Source organism: Nyctibius grandis, chromosome 7, assembly GCF_013368605.1.
Source record: "Nyctibius grandis isolate bNycGra1 chromosome 7, bNycGra1.pri, whole genome shotgun sequence".
Taxonomy (NCBI): domain Eukaryota; kingdom Metazoa; phylum Chordata; class Aves; order Nyctibiiformes; family Nyctibiidae; genus Nyctibius; species Nyctibius grandis.
In genome coordinates this window covers 16,362,963-16,388,024 of record NC_090664.1, presented here as the reverse complement: position 1 = coordinate 16,388,024, position 25,062 = coordinate 16,362,963, and the positions used below count along the sequence as shown (strand labels likewise).

General features: G+C 38.4%; 1 protein-coding gene across 2 annotated transcripts in view; it reads right to left on the bottom strand.

Annotated features, from left to right (window-relative positions):
- Positions 1 to 25,062, bottom strand: part of ZNF385D (zinc finger protein 385D) — a 467,763-nt gene that overhangs the window by 133,308 nt on the left and 309,393 nt on the right. For both annotated transcript variants that reach the window (XM_068404866.1, XM_068404867.1), the window contains one exon: positions 13,386 to 13,528. In XM_068404866.1, coding sequence (XP_068260967.1) covers positions 13,386 to 13,528 — 143 coding nt within the window. The remainder of the gene's footprint in view (positions 1 to 13,385; positions 13,529 to 25,062) is intronic.

Genomic DNA, 25,062 nt, shown 5'->3' with positions numbered 1-25,062 from the left:
GTTAAAAACTGAAAGAGGGTAGATTTAGATTAGATATTAGGAAGAAATTCTTTACTGTGAGGGTGGTGAGACACTGGCACAGGTTGCCCAGAGAGGTTGTGGCTGCCCCCTCCCTGGCAGTGTTTAAGGCCAGGTTGGATGAGGCTTTGAGCAACCTGGTCTAGAGGAAAGGTGTCCCTGCCTGTGGCAGGGGGGTTGGAGCTAGATGATCTTTAAGGTCCCTTTCAACCCAAACCATTCTATGATTCTATAAGACAAGAAAGTTTTAAACTTACCAAAACTAACACTTCCTTCTCTTACATGTTTACATTCACAGTTAATATTTTCCTTGTGTTAGTACAAATGCTGTTAACCACAGAATTTTGCTTGTTTGTACTTTCACCTGAGCTGCTGAAGGGACACTAAATTTAGCATCTCAGAGAGACCTAGTTACCCTCAGGGTCAGCATCAATTTATGTGCCAAATCTCTGGTTGTATCACAGCAGCTTCTAAAAAAGAAATTGAAGGACTTTTGAAAAAGTTGCAGTGGTTTGTGAAGAAACAGCTAAAGGAAATAATTCTAAATGAAATACAACTTTTCCCAATCAAGTGAGTGTTGAGGTCCTAGCAAACAAAAGAAAATAAAAACTAATCTTTGGATCCATAGTTTTTGTGCAATTCGGTGTCATTTGAAACAGTCATTTCTTCACATTCTAGAAACTCAGCCTGTTCGAAGAGATAGGAGATTTTTTTTGACACTACAGAGAAGACATGATACACAGTATTTGCTGGGGTAGACTTTACCTATTGCTTTGCTTAACAGAAAAGAAAGGCACTTAATAGCAAAAATACATGCTATCCTCTTTGTGCACAGAAATTGAAGAACAATTCCCCTTCATCAGGGAATCCTTACAGAGGAACAGAGATTGAACAGCTGTGGAGCTATGGCATTTTACAGTATCAGAGGGTTTGTTCTTAAAGAAGGATTTTCTCTGATTTCAGAAGCACAGACTCTTTTTAATTTTGTGCTTGTTTTAGTCCGGTTTGAGACATATTTTCAGTACTGAGGTACTGAGGTTATTTCTCTCTTTCCTTTCAAATTTAGAATGAAAAACATAATTAGGTTTCAAGCAGATACAGCTCCTGTAAAATGAAAATAAATAAGACAGGTTTAGAAAGAACAAACTTGCTTCAAAAAGTTTCAGGAAATATTAATTTCCTGGGAAAAGCATGTAACTAAAAAGGAAAGGTACTGTTCCTGCCAGGAACAAAGACGTAAGGATTCTTTAAGTGGAAACAGGATACTTTAACTTGCTTTGCAATGTCTCCAACATTACTTTTTTGTGTGCATGTGTGTGTGAAGCAAATGCATCTTTCAAATACCTGTTCTGAGATACTTCTGAGTCTCTCTTCTTTAAAACTTTCTGCTCTTCCTCCCACCTCTCTTCCAAGCCCCCAATATCCAGTATTTCCCAATCCTTTCACTGGCAGTCTTTGCACTGCCGCTCCTCTCCCAGACATCAGTCTTTCATGTTACTTGCTAATGCCAACAATGGCTTTTGCTGCTTCCCAGAGCTGATAGTGCTGTTTGGGAGGGCACTGCTATAATTAACTGTGGTATCATCCCTGTGATTTATCTTTATTATCTGAGTCCTAGCAACACCAATAATGTAATGGGTTGGATCCATTAGCAAATCACTACATTTCAAACAAAAATATGAGTAAGGTGATGCACATTTTTTCATCCACTTCCAGCTCCCACAAACATAGCACCTTAAAAATCGTCCTTAGACTTCTGCTGTTTATAGCAAGTCATAGTTCATATACTCCCATCTCTTCCTGCTTACTTAGGTTGCCTGAGGAAATTTTCCTACGTATCTCCCCGCCTGGATATATTAGGCACCATCTGGAGAAGGGAATGAGGAAACTCAAGTTACCTCATTACTAGTTAAAATAAACAAACTCTCCTGCTGATTCCATCCAGTTCAGCATGTTACCTCATGGAGGGCTATCACATGCCAAGACAACTCATTTGGCTCAAGAGCTTCCTAAAATATACCTCACCGGAGGCATTGTCTGGCAAGTGTTGCTACTTCTGTTCTCTACTCTTCTGCTCCTCCTTAAGTTGCCAGAGAAAGGCTATAAGAAAGGAACAGCCTTGTCCTGGCTTTTGCTACCTTGTTGGGTGCAATCTCATTGCACCACCCTCAGGTACCATAGCTGCCCTACCTGTTGAAACTAAAGATGCATAGGTACATCAGATGAGCTACTTGACTTTTCTGACAGTGGAGGGCTGATTAGCTCAAGAACAAAAACCCCCTGATAATCGGCTTATACTATTTTCAGGATCCCAAACTGATATCTTTGTAAGGTGGACGTAGTTCCCTGTCTTTTTAAAAAAGCATGGACATGACAGACTACAGACAAGCCTAGTGAAAACTGTGCAGGAATAAAGGAAGTAAAGACTGCAGGTTTACTCCTTTTCTGGATTCTTGACAAATGTCCTAGGAATAACTTAAAGTAATACCAGTCACCTAAAGTTTTCTTCAAATATTCCCTTCACAGGGTTATTTTGTTGAACTGGAGGAACTCTTATCATGGCCTCCATTCATTAGGATCGCGCTCTCTGCTGTTCAAACATCCTAGCAATTTCACATTAGCAAACTACTGAAAGAAACTTCTGCTGGTCAGCTTTCCAGCAGGCTTTACATCACCTCTAACTGTAATTAAGAATGCCTCTTTCCTATATATCTTTTTATTTTTTATCTGCAATTTTTGTTCAGTTATAGACTATTTAGCCTTCTGTTGTGAGTCATTAAGACAGCTTTTACATTTCCTTCTAAACATGATTGCTTTTGTTGTGTAAGGAAACTACACAACTTATTTAAAATGTTTTATTCTTTCTGAAAAAAAATAATATGTAAGTGTAATATCATCTAAAACTTTTTACTCATGACATCACAAAGCATTTAATTATTTGACAGAATATATTATTTGACAGAAAACCATTGATTTGCATTCTTTTAAATAGTAAGAATTTGATATTAATCTATTTTATATAAACCAATGTATTTAAGAGAGAAACATTGATTTCTTGAGTGATACAAACTTTTGTACTTTTTTTTATGAATTATTTTGATTACTAATTTAATCTGTATGGATATTTATACAGTATCACTTTAAGGATTCAGTACAGCCAAAGGAAAGATGCCAGGAAAAACAGTAGTTGCATGAGAATCTGGAGTTCTGTATCCAATTCTACTGTACAAGTCCAACATATAACCTTTGGGGATTTTCTTCCCTTATCAAAAAAATGTTAGGATAAAATAAATTAGACAGGACATGGACATTACAGAAATACTCCATCAAAGAGTGCATCATATAATGACTCCAGATAAATGAGTTCTTCAGCATGTGCCATTTACCAGCCCAAACTACTGTGACTAAAATGAGAGTGAAAGAAAGAGCCCCAAATCTTTTCATTATCATAAAGGATAAAAGTAAGTGGGTTTTAGGACAAGTTCTTGAATAACAGGAGCACTGTTACTGCATGTTATGAATAAGCAATTAATGAGGTAATTGTGCTTAGGAATGTATTTACTGTGTGTAAAATTGACTGTCATACAAACTCGTGCTTTTTTCTACAGATATTTTTGAAATTCCTAAGAAGAACAAACTGCAGGTTGTACAAAAAAAACCTCAGTAAATAGTTATTCAGCTAGGTTAGCAACACAAACATGCCTAAGGCTAGGAAAGATTCATGACTTATTTTAAATCTTTCCAAATGTCTGTCTCATCAACAGAAATTTTAGAATGTTATCACTCTTTTTCCTCCTCAGACTACCGTGATCAAATCATCGCTTTAAGAATTCCTTTTCACTTTAATTGCAGCTTTTTAAAAACAGGTTAATAACCATCCACATTTAACTGTAGATTTTATGAGTTATACTTATTATGCAACCCATTAAAGTTTTATAGTCTTTGCAGAATAAAATAATCATTGATCTTTTTCATCTGAGTGCTATTAAGACAAAGGGTGTAAACATCAACTGATTAAAACATTATTTACAATGCTTTATAAAACGCTTTATAAAATTTAGTTTTAAGTAATTCCACTCATCAAGATTTGACAAATCTGAAGAGCACTTCATTTAATTTCCTTTACAAGAATGTTTTGCATGCAAAGCAAAAGCCTGAGGGACCCTCAGTCCCCAATAAAGTCTCTGCTATTGCATTTGCCTTGGATACTATGGCTTCCAAGAGCAAGTTATCTGTCAGCCCACTGTGCAGTGCCCTCTAGCAAATGTGTAAGGGAGGATGAGGTAAGTCAGAAAGTCTATTCTTTTGCTATTACTAATCATCATTTAAACAAGCATGTGAGATATTTAGATCCTATTGATTGTTTTAACAATAAAAATAAACCACTTAAGTAAATTTTAAAAATACACAGAAAACAAAGCTTTTAGGTATGTGGAGCCCTTTGTCCAGAGATCATTTCCAGCCAACAACACTGCTCATGAAAACACCTTCATGTTTATACTCCATAACCTACTGTGTGGACATTTAGCTAATAGTGTAGTCACGAACTTATACAAACAGGGTGTTTCTGCCTCAGACCTTTTTAGTTAATTATGGACACGAGAATTTGTGGAGACTAGTTAGAAGTCCACCCACTCCCACATGGCAAAAAGGAGCAGCACAAGTATCTGTTCTTCAGCCCCAAGGTGCTGAGTGACTGTAGAGTGATGTACTGCCAGGAAAATCCTGAAGAAACTGTGAGCTATCAGATGGCGAAGTGCACGTGCTATATACTCAGCCTGCGTGAAGAACATCATCCTACTCTCATCCCCAAAGTAAATACAGTCTGCAGGCAGCAATTGCCAAATGACCACCAGCTTGGAGATATCCATAAGGACCTCGAATGAGGCCACAGAGATGAATGCCAACAGAGATTGTAGCTGGTGAAGGCCAAACACAGGTGATGCTATTACACAGATGCTGGAAATAAGTCTTTTGAATCAATCAAAACAGATTTACCAAAGGCACACATTACACTCCAAATGCTGGACAGAAACCAGGAAACAGGTATAATTTAGACCCATGTTACTGTTACAGGGATGAATTCAAGGATAGACATTATAATGTTCAGCAAGGTGAAACCACACAAACTTAGGCTATTTTAAGATAATCTTAACATTTTCTTCCCCAGGAGAACACACATCCTAGAAACCTGAATTTCTACTGAAAGCAATCACAGAAGGTTGGAGCACCCTTGATACAAATTTAATTTAAATTAAAAAAAAAACTTTTAAATGGATTTTTTTAATGGTATCTACCCATTTATACCCATGAGCCAACTCCTCTAAGCTCTCAAGACTGCTGTATTCTGTGTCGCAAGAGGTGACAGCTGCTCATAAGCATAGGAGACAGCTAATTCCCTAATTGGAAAATAACCCTAAAACTGTTCAAATAAGTTGTGAGGAATCAGAGAATGTGTTGGAAGAGACCTTTAAATATCAAGTCCAACCCCCCTGCAATGGGCAGGGACATCTTTCGCCCCATCCAACCTGACCTTGAACACTTTCAGTGATGGGGCATCAACAGCTTCTCTGGACAACCTATTCCAGTGTCTCACCACCCCCACAGTGAAAAATTTCTTTCTTCCAATCTAAACCTACCCTCTTTCAGTTTAAAAACGTTGCCCTGTCACTACAAGCCCTGGTGAAAAATCTCTCTCCATTTTCCTTATAAGCTCCCTTTAAGTACTGAAAGGCCACACTAAGGTCCTCCCAGAGCCTTCTCTTCTCCAGGCTGAACAACTCCAACTGTCTCAGCCTTTCTTCACAGGACAAGTGTTTCAGCCCTCTGATCATTTCCATGGTCCTCCTCTGGACCCGCTCCAACAGGTCCACGTCTTCCTTGTGCTGGGAGCCCCAAAGCTGAGCGCAGTACTCCAGGTGGGGTCTCATGAGAAGGAGAAGGGCAGAACCACCTCCCTTGACCTTCTGGGCCATGCTGCTTTTTATGCAGCCCAGGACAGAGCTGGCTTTCGGGGCTGCGAGCGCGTGTTGCCAGCTCATGTCCAATTTTTCATCCACCAGTATTGCCAAGTCCTTCTCCACAGGGCTGCTCTCAGTCCATTCATCACCCAGTCTGCACTGATATTGGGTATGGCCCCCAACCCAGGCACAGGACCTTGCACTTGGCCTTGTTGAACTTCATGAGGTTCACACGGGCTCAATGAAAGCAATTCCAAAAATTGCAATGGGCAATTTCACAATTTCAATTCACATGGGCCCAATGCAAGTGATTCCAAAACCAAGGCCAGGAGTGCTGCTAAAATGTAAGGTAATGCTAAGAGAAAGATAACAAGAAAACTTTAGTTGATGCCTGGGTTGAAACTTGCAGGAGTCCCAGCTATCAGTTGCAAGCAGAGGCCAAAATTTTAGAGGAGGCTGCAAAGGGATTAAGGCTAGATTTCATAGGATGCTCCTTAACAATGCACCAAGACCAAAGAAAATAATAGCAATCATTCTGGAGACAACTGCTAGGGAGCTGAGACACTACTCTCCAGTCGCTTTGTAGTGCAAAGGAAAATAACAGCCATGCAATCACAGGTAACCATGGGAAGGTTACCTGAGGGCTGCAGGAACACTCATTTATGCAACGTCAGAATATGAGCTCTGTTCCCTGCCTGTAACATAGAGCATAGACCATACACAAAAACAGGCAGACAGAGTGTTCCTAGAGATCTGGATCAACCCTAATCTGACTCAAAACGGGAAAAAGATGAAGAGCTTAATTTCAGCATGTCTCCTGAGCTGTGAACATTTCCTCTGCATCAGAGAATCAGAGCTTTACTGTTATTTCAATCAGACCCCAGGGTGTAGATTAAGGATTTAAATGTACAGCAAATAAATTTGGCCAATTCATATAACTGAATATTTCATACTGATGTTGATTCATTCCTGTTTTGCAAGCACCAAATAAAAATATCTGAATTGCCAGGATTTTCTTGTGTTTGCTCATTCCCTAATCCCTCGTCTTCCCCTGCAGTCTTCTTAATTAAATGTCCTGGCCAGTGATGAAAATGTTATTATAATAAAGAATTCCTGAACCCAAACATTATTTTTGCAATCTTCCCTATTTTGAAAAATATTCAGCTAAACAGTAATAGAGATATAGACCATAAAGAAGAGTATAGCTATCTTACAGCTCAATCGCAGTGCTATGGAAAGGAAAAGAGCAAGCCAAACCCCCTGTTTCTAGACACGTGTAAATGAGCAGCCATGCAAGGAATATCCCTAGAAGCAATAATCCCCTCTGTTTGTCTGACAAATTAACCATTTGGTGCAGTACTGTTCTCCACCTGATAAAGGTCCTTCTCATGGAAATAACATTACAAATCAGCACAGACTATATTTTTACTGCCAAGTTGTTCTGTATAGGCAGTATTCCCTTTTGATTCATATGAAACTGAGGCCATTGTGTTGTCCCCTGACTATCCCCTTTGGGAAACAAAGCATTCTGACAGCATGTCGTCACTACTAAACTTTAAAGGATTTTATATGCTGAGGAAAAATAGTCTTGTTATGTTCCTCTGCTCAATTAAGTCAGAAAACATAAAACAAAACCATTATGTAGAGACATACAAAACCCCTGGGTTTATTTTGTTAATTTCGGACTGCTAATGTTTAGAAAAACTAACACGTATTTCAGATTCCTCCTCCACTCTTCACTATCAAAAGCTACATCTTATTCATAACATCCAGAAAATTGGCACATCATTTCTGCGGCACACATCTCTCATCTAGATAAAAAACTATCCTGGACAGGAGCCTAAGGAAAAGATTTTTAAAACGTCTTCTGGCAGCTTTTTGACAGGTTTTCTCCACACTTCCTGGCATAACCCACCCTAGGAATACTTGCCCGCAAGCAGGTTTTCTACATTGTCCATTTCTATCACTTGTCTGGCCACAATAGGACAAGACTGCATTTCCCAAGCAACCACGAAGCTACACTCCGTATGAGCTAACTCAGGGGTTATCAGCAGGCCAGGAAGAGCCCGACAGCACGACTAGAGTGGGGAGAAAAGCAGCTCCCAGTGAAACAAGCCAGCCACAATTGCATGCTACTGATACCTACAAACACAAGCTTCACCTCTATAAATAGGAGAGCGCAGCCTTTGTGCTGCTCTGGAAGCTGCTAGGACATTGCACAGGCTGGTTTTCAGGAAGCAAGGAGCACTACCTTGGCACCTTAATGCAAGTTGCTTCTGGAGCACTACCTTAGGAGCCCTAATCTATGGGCAATGGCTTCTGTTACCTCCTCCTCCTTTCTCACATGGCAAATCTCTACCAGGGAAAGGTAAAACATGAAGCCCTAAATATTGCACTGGCGGCTACTGGCATAAAACAAGCAAACAGGAAAAATCAGGGGACTGAACATAGATTACTACAGATGGATCATGAGAAAGAGATGTCTGTAGAGTAACAGTTCATTTTCCATCCATGTTTAGTACAGTTCTGACATTGCCACTGCTCTTCCAAGTCATAAGTTTCTAGTCAAAACTGCAATCGTGTTTCTTTCCAAAGGATGCTTCTTTGGGAAACTTTCCACTGGCAACAAGGGGAGATCAGGCTTTAGTTTGGAGTTAGGATGGAGCTTTTCAAGCAACATCCTTATTTCTGCTTACAAGCACTTACTCCAATCTTCTACATTGTGGATCTCTTCCACTACAGATTATGCTCATATTACAGTCTACAAAGTGTGATATAGTATTTTTTAGAAATTTTTCAGGAAAATGGTTAGCATATCCTTCAAAGTATAAACAAACGAGTGCAATGCATTGTCTGATTTTCCATCTAGTGATGGCAAGTTCCCTGAATTTGTAAACTTTAAATTCTGTCTCTCAAGAGACTGAAATATATAATTCTGAGAGCTTCAGAAATAAGCAAAACCTGGTTTCTGATGCATCTGTGCTTTGAGGTTGATGGGTTTTGGAGAGTGTGAGGTATAAAAAAAGATCTGAGGTTATTTCTGTGGGAGGGTCACTTAGGGCTGATGCTGATGTCTAGCAAAATAAAGCATTTCCTCTTAGTCCAGGGATGCATATCAATATTTTCCTCCAAGTTAATTCATTTCTAGACTTTGTTACTTTGTGAAATTTCTTTGCAACCAACCATTGGCTCATGAACAGAAACACCACACATTCACATGCACTCATGGACAAGCGCGTATTCAATCCAACTGCTAAAGCTTTGTGTCTCTAAGAACTAGTTCTTAGAAGCACACAGACTTAAGCCTTCTCACTCTGCAGATGAAAACGCAGAAGTATACCAAATGTTTGCTAAATGATCTCAAACATTTTTCAGAATAGACAATTTAATTATTTTTCTATTCCTCTGACAATCTTCAAATCAGATTTTAAAAAGCTACATAAGCATTGTTTATAGTTGTAGTTTCTTTCATTCATATCATTTAGCCATTTAAATCCCGTGTACATCTTTTTATATCATGTAAACTTGCAATGAACTTCTGATTCTTCAGGGTCTGCACCAATGGGCTGTTTTCAGTTTAAACAGCTGTGCTGTTAAAATTTCTCTTTACATACTACTTGAGGATACCCATTTGCTTCACGATTAAGAGCACAGCACCTACAAATGTTCAGCGAAACAGACTGTTAATTGGTATGTTTGCTTTACGCTTTCTTATATAAACAGAAAATGTTCCTCCTGAAACTGAATGGTTCAAAGGTTCACATGCTATCTTCCTTGCGTTTCTAAGGTTACTCACTTTTTACTTTTCTCTCTCCTCAGTGTCCAGACATATTATTGATAAAGGTTTGCATACCCCATGTTCTCTCTTCTATTCTCTGCTCTGATTAAAGCTTTTGCCTTTGTAGAAATCAGCTCTGAATGTTTTCCTCAAAGGCAGCCAGCAAAAACTGAGCTAGCTTTAGGCCAAAATCATCAGTAACAAAGAAGGTAATCTTATGTCTGTAATAAATTGAAACAGAGTGAAAAATTGTTGTAATATACAACACCTTACTATGATTATTTGTGGTACTTAATATCAGTATTTGGTTTTGTTAGTTCTTGTGTATGTGCCTGAGATTCTCCATTGGTAAATTACTTTTGCTTTCACCTCTCCTAATATTTCTATCCAGTTCATCCAAATCCTCAAATTCCCTCGATTGTCTTTAGATAAAATTAGAAGCATAACTGCTTGATAAATGGGAGCATTCCTCTGTAAACACACAATACAGTGTCAGCACTTGTCATCTGATTTCTGAGTGGAATTTAATATATCAGCTGTGAATAGCTTATGACTTGTCCCATAATGTGAGGATTCATCTAACCAAATGTAGATGCAGCTGAGCCAGTCCCTCATTATAGTCAGCAGAGATAAATAGGAACTTTCATCCTATTGATGAAAGTTCATGCCAAAGTAGACATACAGGGTGTTTGCATTGCAACCTACTTTTGTGTATTTTCCTCCACTTAAAAAATTGGAGAAATTGCTCATTTTTGTCAATTATCTTTTGCAAAGAAACTTAGGCTGATTAGCTTAGATACCTATGTCTATCACAACCAAATTCTCAAGCTGAGTTAGGATTGCCACAACCAGAGACCACTTCTCTTCTCTGAAACATGACTGAATTTTTACCCAAGTTTCTCCTTCATCATGCTCTTCTCAAGTGAAGGCTGTTGAAAAGCAGCCAGTAAATGGCCAAAAATCTGGACTTCCTTCTAGCCTCTTGGGAAGTAGCCCAGACATGCTGTCAAACTCATTAGTTTCTGTGGAATTGTGCAAGGGTCAAGAGGTCTTTAGAAATCCATTTCCTAAGACATAATCAATGACCTTGACATGTCAACCAAGGGTAAAGCTAATTTATCAACAACACAAGAAAGAACATCCGGTTCAGGTGTCTGGAGTTCTGGGTCTTTTACTGACCACCTGCTTGACCTTGGTTTAGCCACAGAACATAAATGCTTCTCCGCTGACAGTGTGTAGGATTGTCAATGAAGTCAATGAATATAAAACATTATCAACAGCTACAATTGTTCATGAGCATGCATATTTACAAAGATCATTTTTTTGGTTAAACACTTGTTTTCTGTCTCACATTCACGTACTTAAAGCCCTTGTCAGACATCCTGTTTAAAGTCTAATATGACTTGTGGGTTACCTTCTCCTTAGGCTGATAATGCTCAGCAGCAGCTGATGTGTCTCTAAAAGATTCGTCAGCTTGGAAAGAATTTCTGGAAATATGCAGAACTTCTCAGCTAGCCTACATATTTGGAGGATACCATTAACCAGCTCTGGCATACAAGCTAAACATAGCAGTGTTCAATAATGTACTGTTCAGAATGGAAATGGGAACACTGCAGATGATGCTGCATGTCAGCACACATGATGAGAAGGCAAAGGTCACATTACAAGGCAAAGATGATGAGCAGCAAGGCAGGTGACAGCAGCTCTGATGACAGCATCCTCACACTCAGGACTGACATATTCAGCAAAGGTGGACTTAGCAGATGGCCACACATCACAGGAAGCAGTACTTTGCATGGGAACAAACTTCAGAGTGCTGTTAAAAAGGGCTGCTAGTCTTACTCTTGAAACCTAGGCTCAGTTTACTGAAATATTGAAGAGACAACGAGTCTGAAAAGCCCAATTACATTGCTTACACCAAATTATATACTGCTAAGACAATGTTCGGGAATAACAGGGTTTTGATAGGAGTCTGTTTTTACTTTCCTACTTCCAAATTAATACGAGCACATCTTCTCCCCCACCTTCCCCAAGATAATTATAGTATAAAATCACTCTGTAAGAAAACAGAAACTGCAAATTTATGGAACAACACAAGATTAACAATTATTTATTGAAATTCATCATTAAAATTGCATTTCAGTTATGCAGTTAAACAATGTGCAAAACAATCTGAAGACTCTGAACTATGGACAACCCTGAAAAAAATGGAAATTTTAATAGACAATTTCTAAAAATTCAGCTGGCCTATTGCACTAAATACAAACAGTGATCACAAAGCAAAACTGGTGAGAAAAAACCCCTAAAGCATACTAAACAAGCCTAATGGTTTATCCATTTCATTATGAGTTATCAGGACCTTGGTTAAAATCAGCACTTTTTAAAACTTTGCTGCATACCTAGATACATTTCAAAATTTGAAAAAGTTTCTTTCTAATAAAAAGCTTCTTTGTAATAATAATTCTTTGACATGTTGTTTCTAAGCATTTTAAGACTTGCACCTTACAGCTTGTCTGATCTCTATTAATGCTGTGAATTGCTCAAATTTAAGACTGCATAAATAAATATTTTTGACAATTATTTCATTTTAATTACTTTAAAGCAAAATGAACATTCATAAAAGGTAAATAAATGAACATTTAATTATGGAAATTTGTTATTGATTACTACAAATTGCTTCTAGAATGGGCATGTTCTTTTACTACTCTTAATTATTTTAAGATTTTTGCATGTTAATTAAATTGTTTAGGCATGGCAATTTCCACCTCTCTGCTTCTCTCAAAGTAGGTAAGCACGCACATTCTTAATTTTTTTTCTATATCTAGTATATGTAAATAATGAAAAGAACTTCCCAGAGTATGTTCAAATTAAAAAGAGGCATAATTCTATAAAGTCAAAATTAACATAAAACCAATTTAGACTTTTTTTTTCTTTTAGAGCATTAAATATCTCAGCCAGAAACAGAAAAATTGAGACATTCATGACATATGTCAATAATAATGAAAATATCTATGAAGGAATAAGATTTCTATAGTCACAGATAGTATGACTAAGTAAAAAAAAAATTAAAGAAAAATCTAACCTTGTTTTAACCTAAGGCATGAGAAAAAAAACACCCTAACCTGAAAAAATACACTGGATTGTTTACCAATGAATAGCTCATATACCAGCTAATGCTGTTCTCATTCTTACTTTAATTGCTTCGACAGTTTTATCTTTTGTAGCCCCTCCAATCTGTAAACTGTAAGTATTTCTCAGGAAGCCTGTTGGAGACAGGGTGTAGAACACCATCACTCTGAAAGTTTCACAGTCTGAGAGCTGCAGCAAACCGTGGGTTAGTGAAACTCTGCACATCTTAGAGTGCCCTGGGACTGAATATGGCCTGCAACTTTACTGCTTGTCACTTGGGATCATATAATTTTTTCCTTCTACATTACTTCTCGCTAACACTCAGCTAGGCTTTAATTTATGGCCTACCAGCATTACTGAAAGCTATTTGGCCCTCAGTAAGAGAGAGGATACTCCAGGCTTAATTGAGTATATAAAATTCTACTTTGTGCCCTCTTTTGAGTCTTCCACGGAAACTGTGGCTCACTGAAGTGGACAGTAACTGTTAGGAGTGTACTTACTGCATTGAAGTTGGGGAAGAGATTGACTGCTGCGGCAGTGTCCAGAGGGAACGGAAGAAATGGTTTAATATCCAGCGACGGCTGCAAAGGTGGAGCAGGAGGACGCACTAGGGCTGGAAGAGCAGGGCTCTGGCATGTACCACCTAGGTGTAGAAAGAGACAGAAGGCATTCAGCGAGTACTGTGATTGCGGGGGGGGGTGGAAAACACACACACACGACACACCCAGCACAAAAAAGCAACTATAAAAAGCCACTATTGAATTAAACAAATACATTTTTATTTGTCCACAAACTACTGCGTTACTGAGAAAGAGCATAGCTGACTCAGTGACTGTTGGTTATAATTCCTTGCCAGTAATTGCTTCAGGTATCAATATTTCTTTATTTTAAATTAGCTAATAAACCATCTGTCTCCCTGGATTATCTGGAACGATAGTTCAGCGTATGTCTGACTTCCCTTTACAACTTCAGCTAGTCTCATTCTGCTATAATTTCAGTGTTCCATCCCAGCCCCATTACTCAACCCTCCCAAGGCAAACTGCTCCAGAAGAAAAAGAACAACTAGCTGTTCTGCTCAGCAAAAGTCATGTCGCTTGCAGACTTCTGATTTTTTAATTAAATCCTCACTCACAGAGCTTACAGCTTCAGAGTCAACCTAAACCTCACAAACATGACATACCTTACTGCCTCAACAGTTGATCAGTACAAATCTAAACTAAGAACAATTTCAGCAGCCACCAAAATTCGGTTTATGGCAAGGTACCAATGAACACTTTCTGCTCTTGCAAGGGGTGCAGCTGATTCAGACTCTGTGCAGCAGAAAGCTCCTCCCAGCTAATGCTACCAACCACCAGCTCTGTGGGAACATAATGCAAATGAAGAAATCCCCTTGCATACCAATAAGTCGCTACCTGTTTGCAGCAGACCCTGTTTTACTTATTTGTTTGCCCCTTGCCACAGCCAGCTAAAAGCTGGAAGGATCCAAGCCCCTTCTCTGCTTCCAATGTCTCCCATGTTTTGGTTGCACTCCAAAACATCAATTCCCTGTTAATTAAAGACTATTTGGATCCTACGAAACTGTTAAAATATGCCAGTGTTCTTCTAATCTGAGAGGCAGGCAACAGACTGTAAAAACCTGCTGGTAAAAGTCCAAGAAACATAAAAAAACCCCCCAAACTGTAAGGGGAGTTTTACCCCACTCACTGAACAGAGACACAGGCTGACAGACCAACACAGGGAGAGATACGAAATCTGTTTCTTTTTTTTCTCTCATACATACGGACACTTCATTAGACAAGCTGCATACATTCTTTAAGAATCCAAATATAAAGTAGTCAGAATGATATACAGGATCTCTCCATATTTGGCGAGCAAATCTTCTAACTAGGATTGCAGTTTAATGCATCTAATTGAGGCCTAACAGCACAGGAATTAATTAACCAGTTGTAGCAGATCATCCACAGTTCGGCTTCTAGGTATAAAATCAGCTGTAGCCAAATTTTCAAAGACAGTATTTTTTGCCAACTTTCAGCTCCTCTGTGAAGGAGGATTTCACTAAGAATCATTGAAAGGAAAACACTACCCACTAGTAAACCAAAGGTATTGGATTAGGGTTCACTAGTTTTTGCCCTAGAGTAATTGCCATTTTTGGAGTAACTTCTACTTTTACTTCAATGTAAGAGTGTACCAAAACACTCTTCAAATGCAGTAGCTAAGGATATGGGCAACAGAAAAGCAGAAGGCAAACCGTTCCACCTTCCATGGCTCAACAGCACAGAACCATCAAGTATTTCATGATTGTCATTGGTTTGCCAATTTCTACATTCTCATGGAATTATTAAAAAACAGTGTAAAAAATTTAACAGGTCAGAATGATTATGACGTAGTGTCAAACAGGCCAATCTCACCCCCTCTGAATAGGAAAGGTCCATAAAGATATTTTTTTAGATGCTGGAAATACTTTTTTTTTTTTCCCTCACGTAAAGCTTTTACAGATCATGAAGGGAAGAAGTCACTCTTACAAATAAAAACCTTACTAAGAAGTCTCCAGGTTGCACCTGAGATTCTACAGAATCACACAGAAATGCCAAAGTGAGCATTTGCCTGACAATAGCAAAGAAACTGAAGCTGATTAAACATCCTCCAACTCATAGATGCAAATGCAAACTGGATTGAGAAATATAACCTATGCTTGGGGACCCAGCTCTTCGAGTGTATTATCTCAGTGCTATGAAGGAGGGCCTCTCAGGTTTGGATTACCTAGAGCAACAGCATTGCTATCTCATGCTCTTCCATGATACCATGCCATGAAGGATGAAATAGTTCGTTTTGTGATCCTTCCCTGTGGCATGACTAGGCACTCACCCACCTGCCACTGCCAGCCGGTGCTGCACAAAGTCATCTGGGGACAAGAACATGCTTTAAAAGGAAAAATTCAGCCAGCTCTGCAGGACTTTGGCAGGGACTCAGAGCCTCTGGAACAGAGCTTAAAATCTACCACAGTCCTGGCTACAGTGGCACAGAAAATGAGTATGTTCAGGAGCACAGCTGCTCTTTGTTTTTGCAATAGTGTCAGACATGTCCCTTAATGATGGAGCATGTGATAGGTGTCATGAAATTTGAGCTTGAAAGAAATTCTCTAATGCTTATGGCTGCAAAAATGAGCTTCTCTTTCCATTTAACATGTGCAGAGTTGTACTCTAGAATCAGGAACAGAAAATCTGAAGCAATGGCAACCATTTTTGTGACTCAGCTTAACTGAAAAACCTTTGGACAACATTTGGGAATATCAACGTTAACTATTTCCCATCTAATGCACTAGCAGAGGGATGGAGAGGGGCAGAAGCCCACTGGGAAGAGTTTTTGAAGAACACATGTAGAGAAATTCTTATTGTAAAGAAGGCAACATCAAGGGCAGAAACGGTGACAGAAGGAAAACATGAGAACCAAGAAAGCTAAACTGAAGGGAAAGAAAGAGGACTGCACTAAAACTCACGAAGCAGAATTTTGTTTGTAAATCAGTGGTGCTATGTGTGACAGCAGCACACGTCGAAAATTACTATAGCAAGACATAGGTGCTTTTTAGTTATCCAGTGTTACTGAACACTGGATCAAGGTGAGGAACGATAAAGATTGGTTATGACTGCTTTGGTGTTCTGCAGGATAAGCTTGTACAGAAAGACCTTCATAGCTTTCTCTGTGCAGATGCAACACTGCTGATCAACACACAATGAAGGCTCAATGTCAGCCTTTTTACAGACTTCCTACCAGCAAGGTTTGGAGTTCCCCTTTGATCAATAAAGCTAGAGTAACATCCCACACTACTGACAGGCTTTGTCCACAGCCTGTGCTTGATGCTCTGTATTATTACCTGAAGTTCACATAGACATCCTTGTCAAAAACTAGGTGCATGCATGGCTTTGTAGGAAGCACAGGAATAATACAACTTAGAAGCTTAATTAGCTCAGCATTTTAACCAAGATTGAAGTAATCATTTGTTTCTTCAATTTTCAGGCAAGATAATCTCTTGGCCAGAGGCACTGGCAATACATCCCAGATAAGTGTGAGCAAACAAGTTTGAAGAAAAGCTTGCTACAACCTTTGCCCCTTCCTATATCTCATTGAAACAGTTTTTGAGAACCCTCGCAGTGTCAAACTGTGTGTTTTTACACATGGATGCACTTTTGTGTCTCCAGATGGGACTAGCCATTTTGCCCTACCAGTAGGTAATCTGTTTTGCAATACAGCATTATGCTCTGAGCACAGACAGCCTACGTGGTACAAAGCCGTGTGCGCAACATGAGGCTCATGCTCTTTGTGGCGTAGCCTACTCAAGCGGTTCTCCTTCAGAAACCACTGGTGATATGAACTTCATCACTACAACACCTTTCTTCCCTGTACCCAGAACCAAGGGAAGACAACATCCAGATGAAAAGATCATTCCTGCAAGTTCAGCCTCAAACTGTCCATTCCATAGGGAATTGTCACATTTTCTTTGTTTTGAGTTGGAATGTGAATAAATAGTTTTTTCCCCACAGTTTTGACTTTAGAGACAATGTTTCACTATGGAATTGAAAATAGATTTTAAAATGAGAAGTCATTTCAAAATGAAGAAATCAGATTTCTTTAAAAATACTAAAGTTTTTGACCTTATCTTAAAGACATTTTTGTCACAATTCTTTACAAAAAAATTAACATGTTCTGGGGGAAATTTTTGCTTTCAATGAAATAGCATTTTTTGATAAGAAAGTCTCCCATGTAAATTCTTGTGCCCAGTTCACCTGAAATATCCCTTAGATCAGTGCTAGGTAAAGAGTATAAACAGCTGTAAGTATCGCCCCTAAAATCTGGATTAAGAGCAGCACAAGGACTGAATATGCACAAAGTAAACAAAAGAAAATAGTCTTAGAGTAAACAGACATAATAGAGCAGCATTTTTTTAATATACAGGACAATAAATAACAAGTTTTCTTAAAGTTTCTGAAGGAGGTCGAGATCCCTGTCCCTCAGGTCCCCTAACAAACAGCTCAACAATTTGGCAACCGCATATTGCTATATTTTGTGACTTGGCTACAGAGAAAGATATGCTACATCTTCCCCTGCATAGCCCTTCCTCATGCACATTCTCATTCTCAATCCTTTAAACCCAACTGGAGGTTTAGTTTCCAGAAAAAGAATCACCAGATCTATTATCAAATAGCATCTCCTAAGGAAATATCCAGCCCAAATTTTGCAGACATAAATAATGTAGATAATTTTTTGCAATGCATTTAGAACTTTTAAGTATGTAAACTGGGCAGGAACTCTAAACTAATACCCCATTAATCTAAATCTTTTGCAGTTCTTCCATCACTAACTATTACCACCATAAACACCAAGTGAAAAAGCAAACCTCTGCAGAATTCCATTTTCATTCCTTCATTACTTTGCAATTCTTTCCTTCAGGCCATGTGTACAGCCATTTTCAATACATCAGAGACACCCTAAACTAATGTTCAATTTCCCTTCCATGCTGGAGTCTGAGTTTGTTTTCAGTACCATAATTTGGTTTCTCCAAGATATGGATATTCCCAAGTTTTCCACCCCAACTCACACCTCTCTCAATATTTCCATGATAGCCTGTTTGAGGTGAAAACAATACACACGCACTGCCTCGGCAGAAGCTCAGAGAACCTTTCAGCTGGTATGACTCAGTGGAGTAGCTGGGAATGCATCACTGATTTCCAACTTAAAAGTTAACTTCTAGGTAACTTAAAAAGGTAACTTCAAAAAGTATAATTAATATTTTTTATATAGCATCCTAATATCTGACAGTTCACAGACAGTAAGCATTACAATATATCCTAGAGAACCTGAGCCAAAAGAGGATTTTTTTTCCCTAGAATACTTTCAAGAAAAGTAACTCAGGCTATTTTAAAGTATAAAAGTGAAGGGGTACATGGGGAGCTCATGTTCTATCTTACAAACACTAAGAAACTTACATTTGGATAACTCAATATCAGCTAGAACTTTTAATTTGCAATAACAAACATTATGAATTTAGTTTGCCAATGGGTCAAAGAAAAGGTGTATTTAAAAGGATTTTCTTCAAAAAGACAATAAAGACATAAGAAATTACAAACAGTAGGCTAGCCATGATGAATAATGAACTTTCTTTATCTAAAATATTAGATACTACATTTAGGTCTTCAGAGAATCTGATAAAAAAGGAAATTTAAAGACATTCAAAGACAAAAAAATAACCTTCTCTGGGATATAACAGAGACATTGTGACATGAATTGTAGATCTGGCTTTTAGGAATTAGCTTAATGCAATTTGTCATAACCTTTAATCACTAGGGTACTCCCTTTTACCACTGTACGATAGTCTTCATTTTTGCCACAGATACTTTTCTTAAAAACTGCTGGATTGTCACTTTAAAGGTAAGTCCAGTTCCCTAATAAGTAGTACCAGTGATCTAATCTGACATGGCAAAATCGGCTTCACCTAATCACCAAACTACTTACTGTTAGTTATTATACTACTCAAGTGAATAAAATATGAAGCATACAGAAAATTAGCTAGCATGCAATGTGTACCTTCTATGTGCATAAACAGATACACTTTTAATTTTAATAGGCTACATATTATTCTGTATGGACTGAAAGGAGGTTACGTGTGAACAAACAATGTGATGCCTGTTGAGAATTTATTGCTCAGAAAATCTATCTTCTGACCATTTATAGTGTTAGAACTCAGTTCCTTGTAAGGGTTTGTGTGTGTGTGTGGTTTGTTTCTTTTTTTTTTTTTTTCTTTTTTTTTTTTTTTTTTTTTTTTAAGGGGAAATGAGGATCTTAGATCAAAGTGCTTTTAACTCCTGTACTGTTCACAGACGTTTTTTGGAGAGTGCTTTCATCATATAATAATTTTAAAATTATATTTAAAATTAGGATATCCACATTTAAACACAATATTGTTTCATATAATCCCTCTTAATTTCAGAAAAGAAAGAAAAAATCCAACTGTATTAAATATTTGACACCCACTAGAAAAGAAGAACTCTCAAAATGGGGCTCCAGCCACACCAGCCTTGATCCTGTTGACTCTCCTGAGACAACCTGAGGATCAAGTACACCGTATGGCAATACAAGCTTTCCTTCCATAGGTTTTGCAGTTAGTAATGTTAGCAGTGGCTAGCAACTCTGAAGAGGACGAATGCAACACTGTCTCAGCTGTGGAGATCTGTGAGTAATTGATTTTTCAGTTCACTGGCCAAATCAAAAAATAAAGACAATTAGAGGGAAAAAAAATTGTGTCAGCTGAAACATTTCTTTCACCCAAATGAAATTCTATAGTTTGTACTTGGATACTTAACCATTTTTATTCTCTAAATATTGGCAAATTTCAAATATCCAAAACCAAACAATTCAAAACTACTCATTACAAAAATATTTTCAAATATTTTCTAATCTCTTTCCCTCTTTTCCTCCCTTCCTTTTTTTTAAAAAAAAGTAATACTCTTCCAGTTTGGCACAAATCAGCACCCACTATTTATTTATAGAGTGCATTTTTCAGCACATACACTATTCACCTGGGAAGTTTGAATCAGCTCTGGTCACTTGCTGCTATTCAAAGTATTATTTTTTCTAGAGACAATATTTATTCTGTAATTCCTGCAAAGTGAGCTAGTTCAGAAAAAGAACTCTTTTTATTATTATTATTATTAGTTTTAGAAGCCTGCGGCTATGCATCATACTGATTTTTTAAAGTCTTTTCCTTCATACTTACTAGCATTTTGAAAAAAATAAAACCATATATCCTGATACAAGCATTTTGATTGAAAAATGTACCTCTCTGTACACGTAAAGGAGTAGATTTCTCTTTTTGTTGTGTAGAATCCAGTGAAACTACTATTATGATGCTGGACTAGGAAAATGCAGAGACAAATTTGCACGAATACTCTGACATTGTTATCTCTTTTCATTATTGTCCTTACTTTTGGTAAACAAGCTCAGGTTTCTGCTCCCTTTTTGCTACCTTCTTCCCTCCTGTTCCTCTGCCATTCGCCATCTGCATTAACAGACAGGTGGGCCCAGGTTACAGACAATAAAGTCCAGTCTGTCTGAACAGGATCAAAGTGCACAACATTGTGCAGACCTTATCCACCTCAGGCCACAAGGACGCTAATGTCAGAGCCTCCATGAACACCGCAAAGTATCACCCCTTTCCCCTCATATCTAGAACATGCTATGGCCCACAGGAAACACTTCACCAATTACTTTTTTTTTTATTAAATTAAATAAAATCTACTGAAAAACCATGGTCTGAACTTCAGTACTTAACACTGTCTAGCAATGAATTTCACTAACTCACTATGGGAAACATCTTCTGTGGATTATAAATTGCACAAGGGCAGCAACTAAGCTTTTTATTTTAGCAACATGACCTACCTAATTGAGCTCTTCGGAATCCTTTGAGATTTTATTCCTGTTGGTCAGACAAATTTGGATGATTTTTTTTCCCTATTGGAAGCTGTCACTGAAAATTAAATGATTCAAAATGAATGTTCCACTTTCTGTAAAGTTCTGGCTGTTTTTAGTAGAAGGAAACAACAAGAAATTGTCCAGCTTGGCCACTTTGCTTATTACCAGCTGCCCATACCAAGTACCAGCCACGCCAGCTACCAGAGAATTGGAAAGCCCAAGACTGCCAGCACCATGGCTTTGGGGATGAAAAAACAGCAAAATGCCCATGAACCACAGCTCTCCCCTCTTGAGAATGGAGGAGCTTTTAATTTCTATTTGCCTTACAAAACAAAAACAAATGTTAAATACTCAGTAGCTTTATTTTTCTCCATGCAATTCTGGTATTAATTCTCAGGACATTTCTACATGGCAAGAGGTTATCCCGGTTTTTCAGCTAGGAACCTAGGACAGACAGCATAAGTCACCTGCTCACAGCTCACAGAGGAAACTCTGGCACGTCAAGGAACTGAGCCCTAGGTCCCTAAATTTACTGCTCTGAGCACTGTAACATCCTTCCCTGGTTTTAGTTCCATAGTGAATTGAACACACTTTCACTCAGACTTGAGTGATCTCACAATAGCAAAGACAATGTCAAAACCTGTTCTTCTTTCCCAGCCATAAATGCTAGAGGAAAGATGAGCGGACCGATGAGTCCACATCTACACTAATAATTCTCTTTACTTTTGGCAAACTATGTATTCCCAGTTCTATTCTGCAGTTCCTTCCCCCCCTGCTCATGTTTTATACAACTTCCTGCTTGCTTTAGTAAGAAAGTAAATCCAAGGAAGTGAAAAGCTTGCCTTGCATAGAATGCACTAGAAATATATATAGACATTCCTACCACCAAGCAGTAATGCCAGGCCAGAAAACTCTGCCTGCATATCAAAGGAAAAACAGCTTTCCCTTTTCTTCTCATGACCATAAGGTCTTCATCTTGGCTAGCTGTTTCCACATAAAGCAGCTACCCACAGTATGATTTCCAGACTGCAGCAGAAAGATTTACATTCAGGCTCAAGTTAAAGTGCATCTTGAGGTGTGTGGGAAGCATGGGTGATTTCAGAGGGGCACTGTAATCTGATGAAGTTAGAGGAAGGGCACAGTGTCAGAAATGTGCATTTCCCCAAAATTGCATGTACGGTGTTTCTTTACAGCTTTCAGCAGATAAAGAAATTTTCTGACAATGCTAGACTGACTGTAACATTATTGACATTGTGGATGTCTCCTAATCAGCAGGTCAGAGTATCTGGTTAGTAGCCTCCACTGGAGAGCTGCTAGACCTTAGCAGATCTAACCAGCTATGGGCCAAGCAAAAATGTTGTTACAAACTAAATGGATCTATGTATTGAATTACAGGGAGGAAGCTGCTGAAGGGCATTAAGAATTAACCCAAAGCGTGCTCCCCTGGAGTCACTGTCTCCCAATAGATCCTAACCACAAAGACCCTAAGGCAAAAATAAAAGCATCAGCCAAGTATAACAAAAATCACGTTACTTTTAAAGCTTTACACTTTTTGACATTTAAAAAAAATCTTTGACCTGGCATATTCTGCAGCTGGATTTTTCTGATGTTTTTATAAAGGTCATGTTTATGGTATAATGAGCACAGATTTCCAAGGGTTATTAATCAGAAGAACACTGTATTGCAAACAGATTTTCAAAGAATTTTTCATTTTTATGATGAATATATTAACAATTTTAAAAGTGCCATTTTTCCAAAGCATGCTTGGGAAAGAAATAACGATTAACTTCTGATGTCTTTACTTTAAACGAAACAAGCGTACAGCTGAGACAAATACATAACTAATATCATGAAATGGACACACTCCACTAGTAAACTCTATGAGGATAGTGCTGTGCAGCAACGCCTCTTCCATTTAGCAGTGGGAAAGCTCAACTTCACCAAATTTTATTAATAATTCACTGGAAATAGTTTTTACACATTTTTAACTGCATAGCGCAAGAGTTAAGTGGAACAGAGCACCACTTTGCTCTTCTGCTAGCTGCCAAATATATGCTGTTTTATTGAATAACAGGTAGACAGACTTGGGAAGGGACCACGTTAAGAGAAGGATGGCAGAATCTGAGTCAAAGGAGCAAAGTCTGCCCAGGTCAAAGCTAGGTCCATAGAGAGAGAAGAAGGGAAGGAGGGAGAGAGGTGCATAGAGAAAAGAGTGATGGAAGGTCTATGGTTACGTAGATCCACTCGGCTGTTGATCTTACAGGTAGCACACAACAATGGCCAAAAAAATACCTCCGTAAGTGTATGCCAGTGTTGCACGGACTGAGGCAAGATTCCCCACCTGAATTAACTTCACAGTTTTTGCATATAGGACTGCCTATGTACACGTACATAACAAAAGTGCATACTTATTGAAATAAAACCATATTTTTCATTTTTCTTTCTGTCACTCCCCATGTTGGGTGCCAATAGATCTGTCACGGTTTAAGGCTGGGCTGGCTATTAAACCGGTGGCAGACACTCTCTATTAACCCCTCCTCCCACCCCCTGAAGGGAAAGGAAAAGAGGAAAAGGAGAGAGACTTAAGGGTTGGAAAGTTAAAACAACTTTCTATAACACTATAACAATGAAAAAGAGTATAATAACAATAATGGAAATAATTAAATATATATAAATGTATGCAAAACCAAGATCGAGCTCCCCCAATGACGATCACATCACCACCAGCACTGCAGGGCAGGCTCTGGGAAGGCCCAGGCTGGATTCAGTGATGGATAGGAATTGGATTCAGGGATGCACAGACTGGGATTGAGGGCAGGAGAAAAAACAGACAGAGTCCTCTTTGGACACCAGCCATAGAAGAAGAGGGTGAGACCCTCATGATCCCCCTGCTTTATACTGAGAATGATGTGTATGGGATAAAATACCTTTGTTGGTCAATTTTGGGTCACCTGTCCTGTCTGCTCCTCCCTGGAGATGCAACCCTTCTACAGCTCTTCACTCTTAATTAGTGAGGAATTTAGCAGTGACCTTGGGTTCTCTAGGAATAAGTACAAGCAAGAGCCTTTCTGCATAACATCCCTACCGGTACCTCAGTAATAACTATAAACTTTGAGCGCTATTGGTCCTAGAAGCAGACACTGTCTGCAAAACATGCAGTTAGTTTCAGAAAGTGCAGTTACTTAGAAGAAACTTAGCTGAAAGGAAAAATCACTGAAAGTAAAATTGGTTCTGTTTTAGGCCAAACCAGGACACTTTCCCATGCATAAAGACATAAATGCTTACACAATACAACAGAAACTATTACAGTCTCAGAATTTGGATTCACAAAAAAAAACATATACATGTTTAAAACTATCAGGTTTATGGTCTTTCATAGGTAGGCAAAAGAGTAACTGGTATCATTTCTTGCTGAACACTGAAAAACTAGAGTGAAACCAAAAGCAGAGGATTTACAAATGGATAGTGAGCACAGCCACAGTAGATAAAAGTGAATTTTAAAGTACAGGCTCTTGGACATAAAGTACTATTCAGCTCATGGTGACTTGAAAGATACTTGTTAAGAGAAATTATACATAATATAATAATTTTTCCACATGCATTTCTAAATTAAAAATACTCCAAGTTATTGACTCAGGAACTTTTCCCACCAATGAAATACCCGATTTCCCACTCTGAATGAAATATATGAAGTTCTTAAAGAAAAGTAAACCA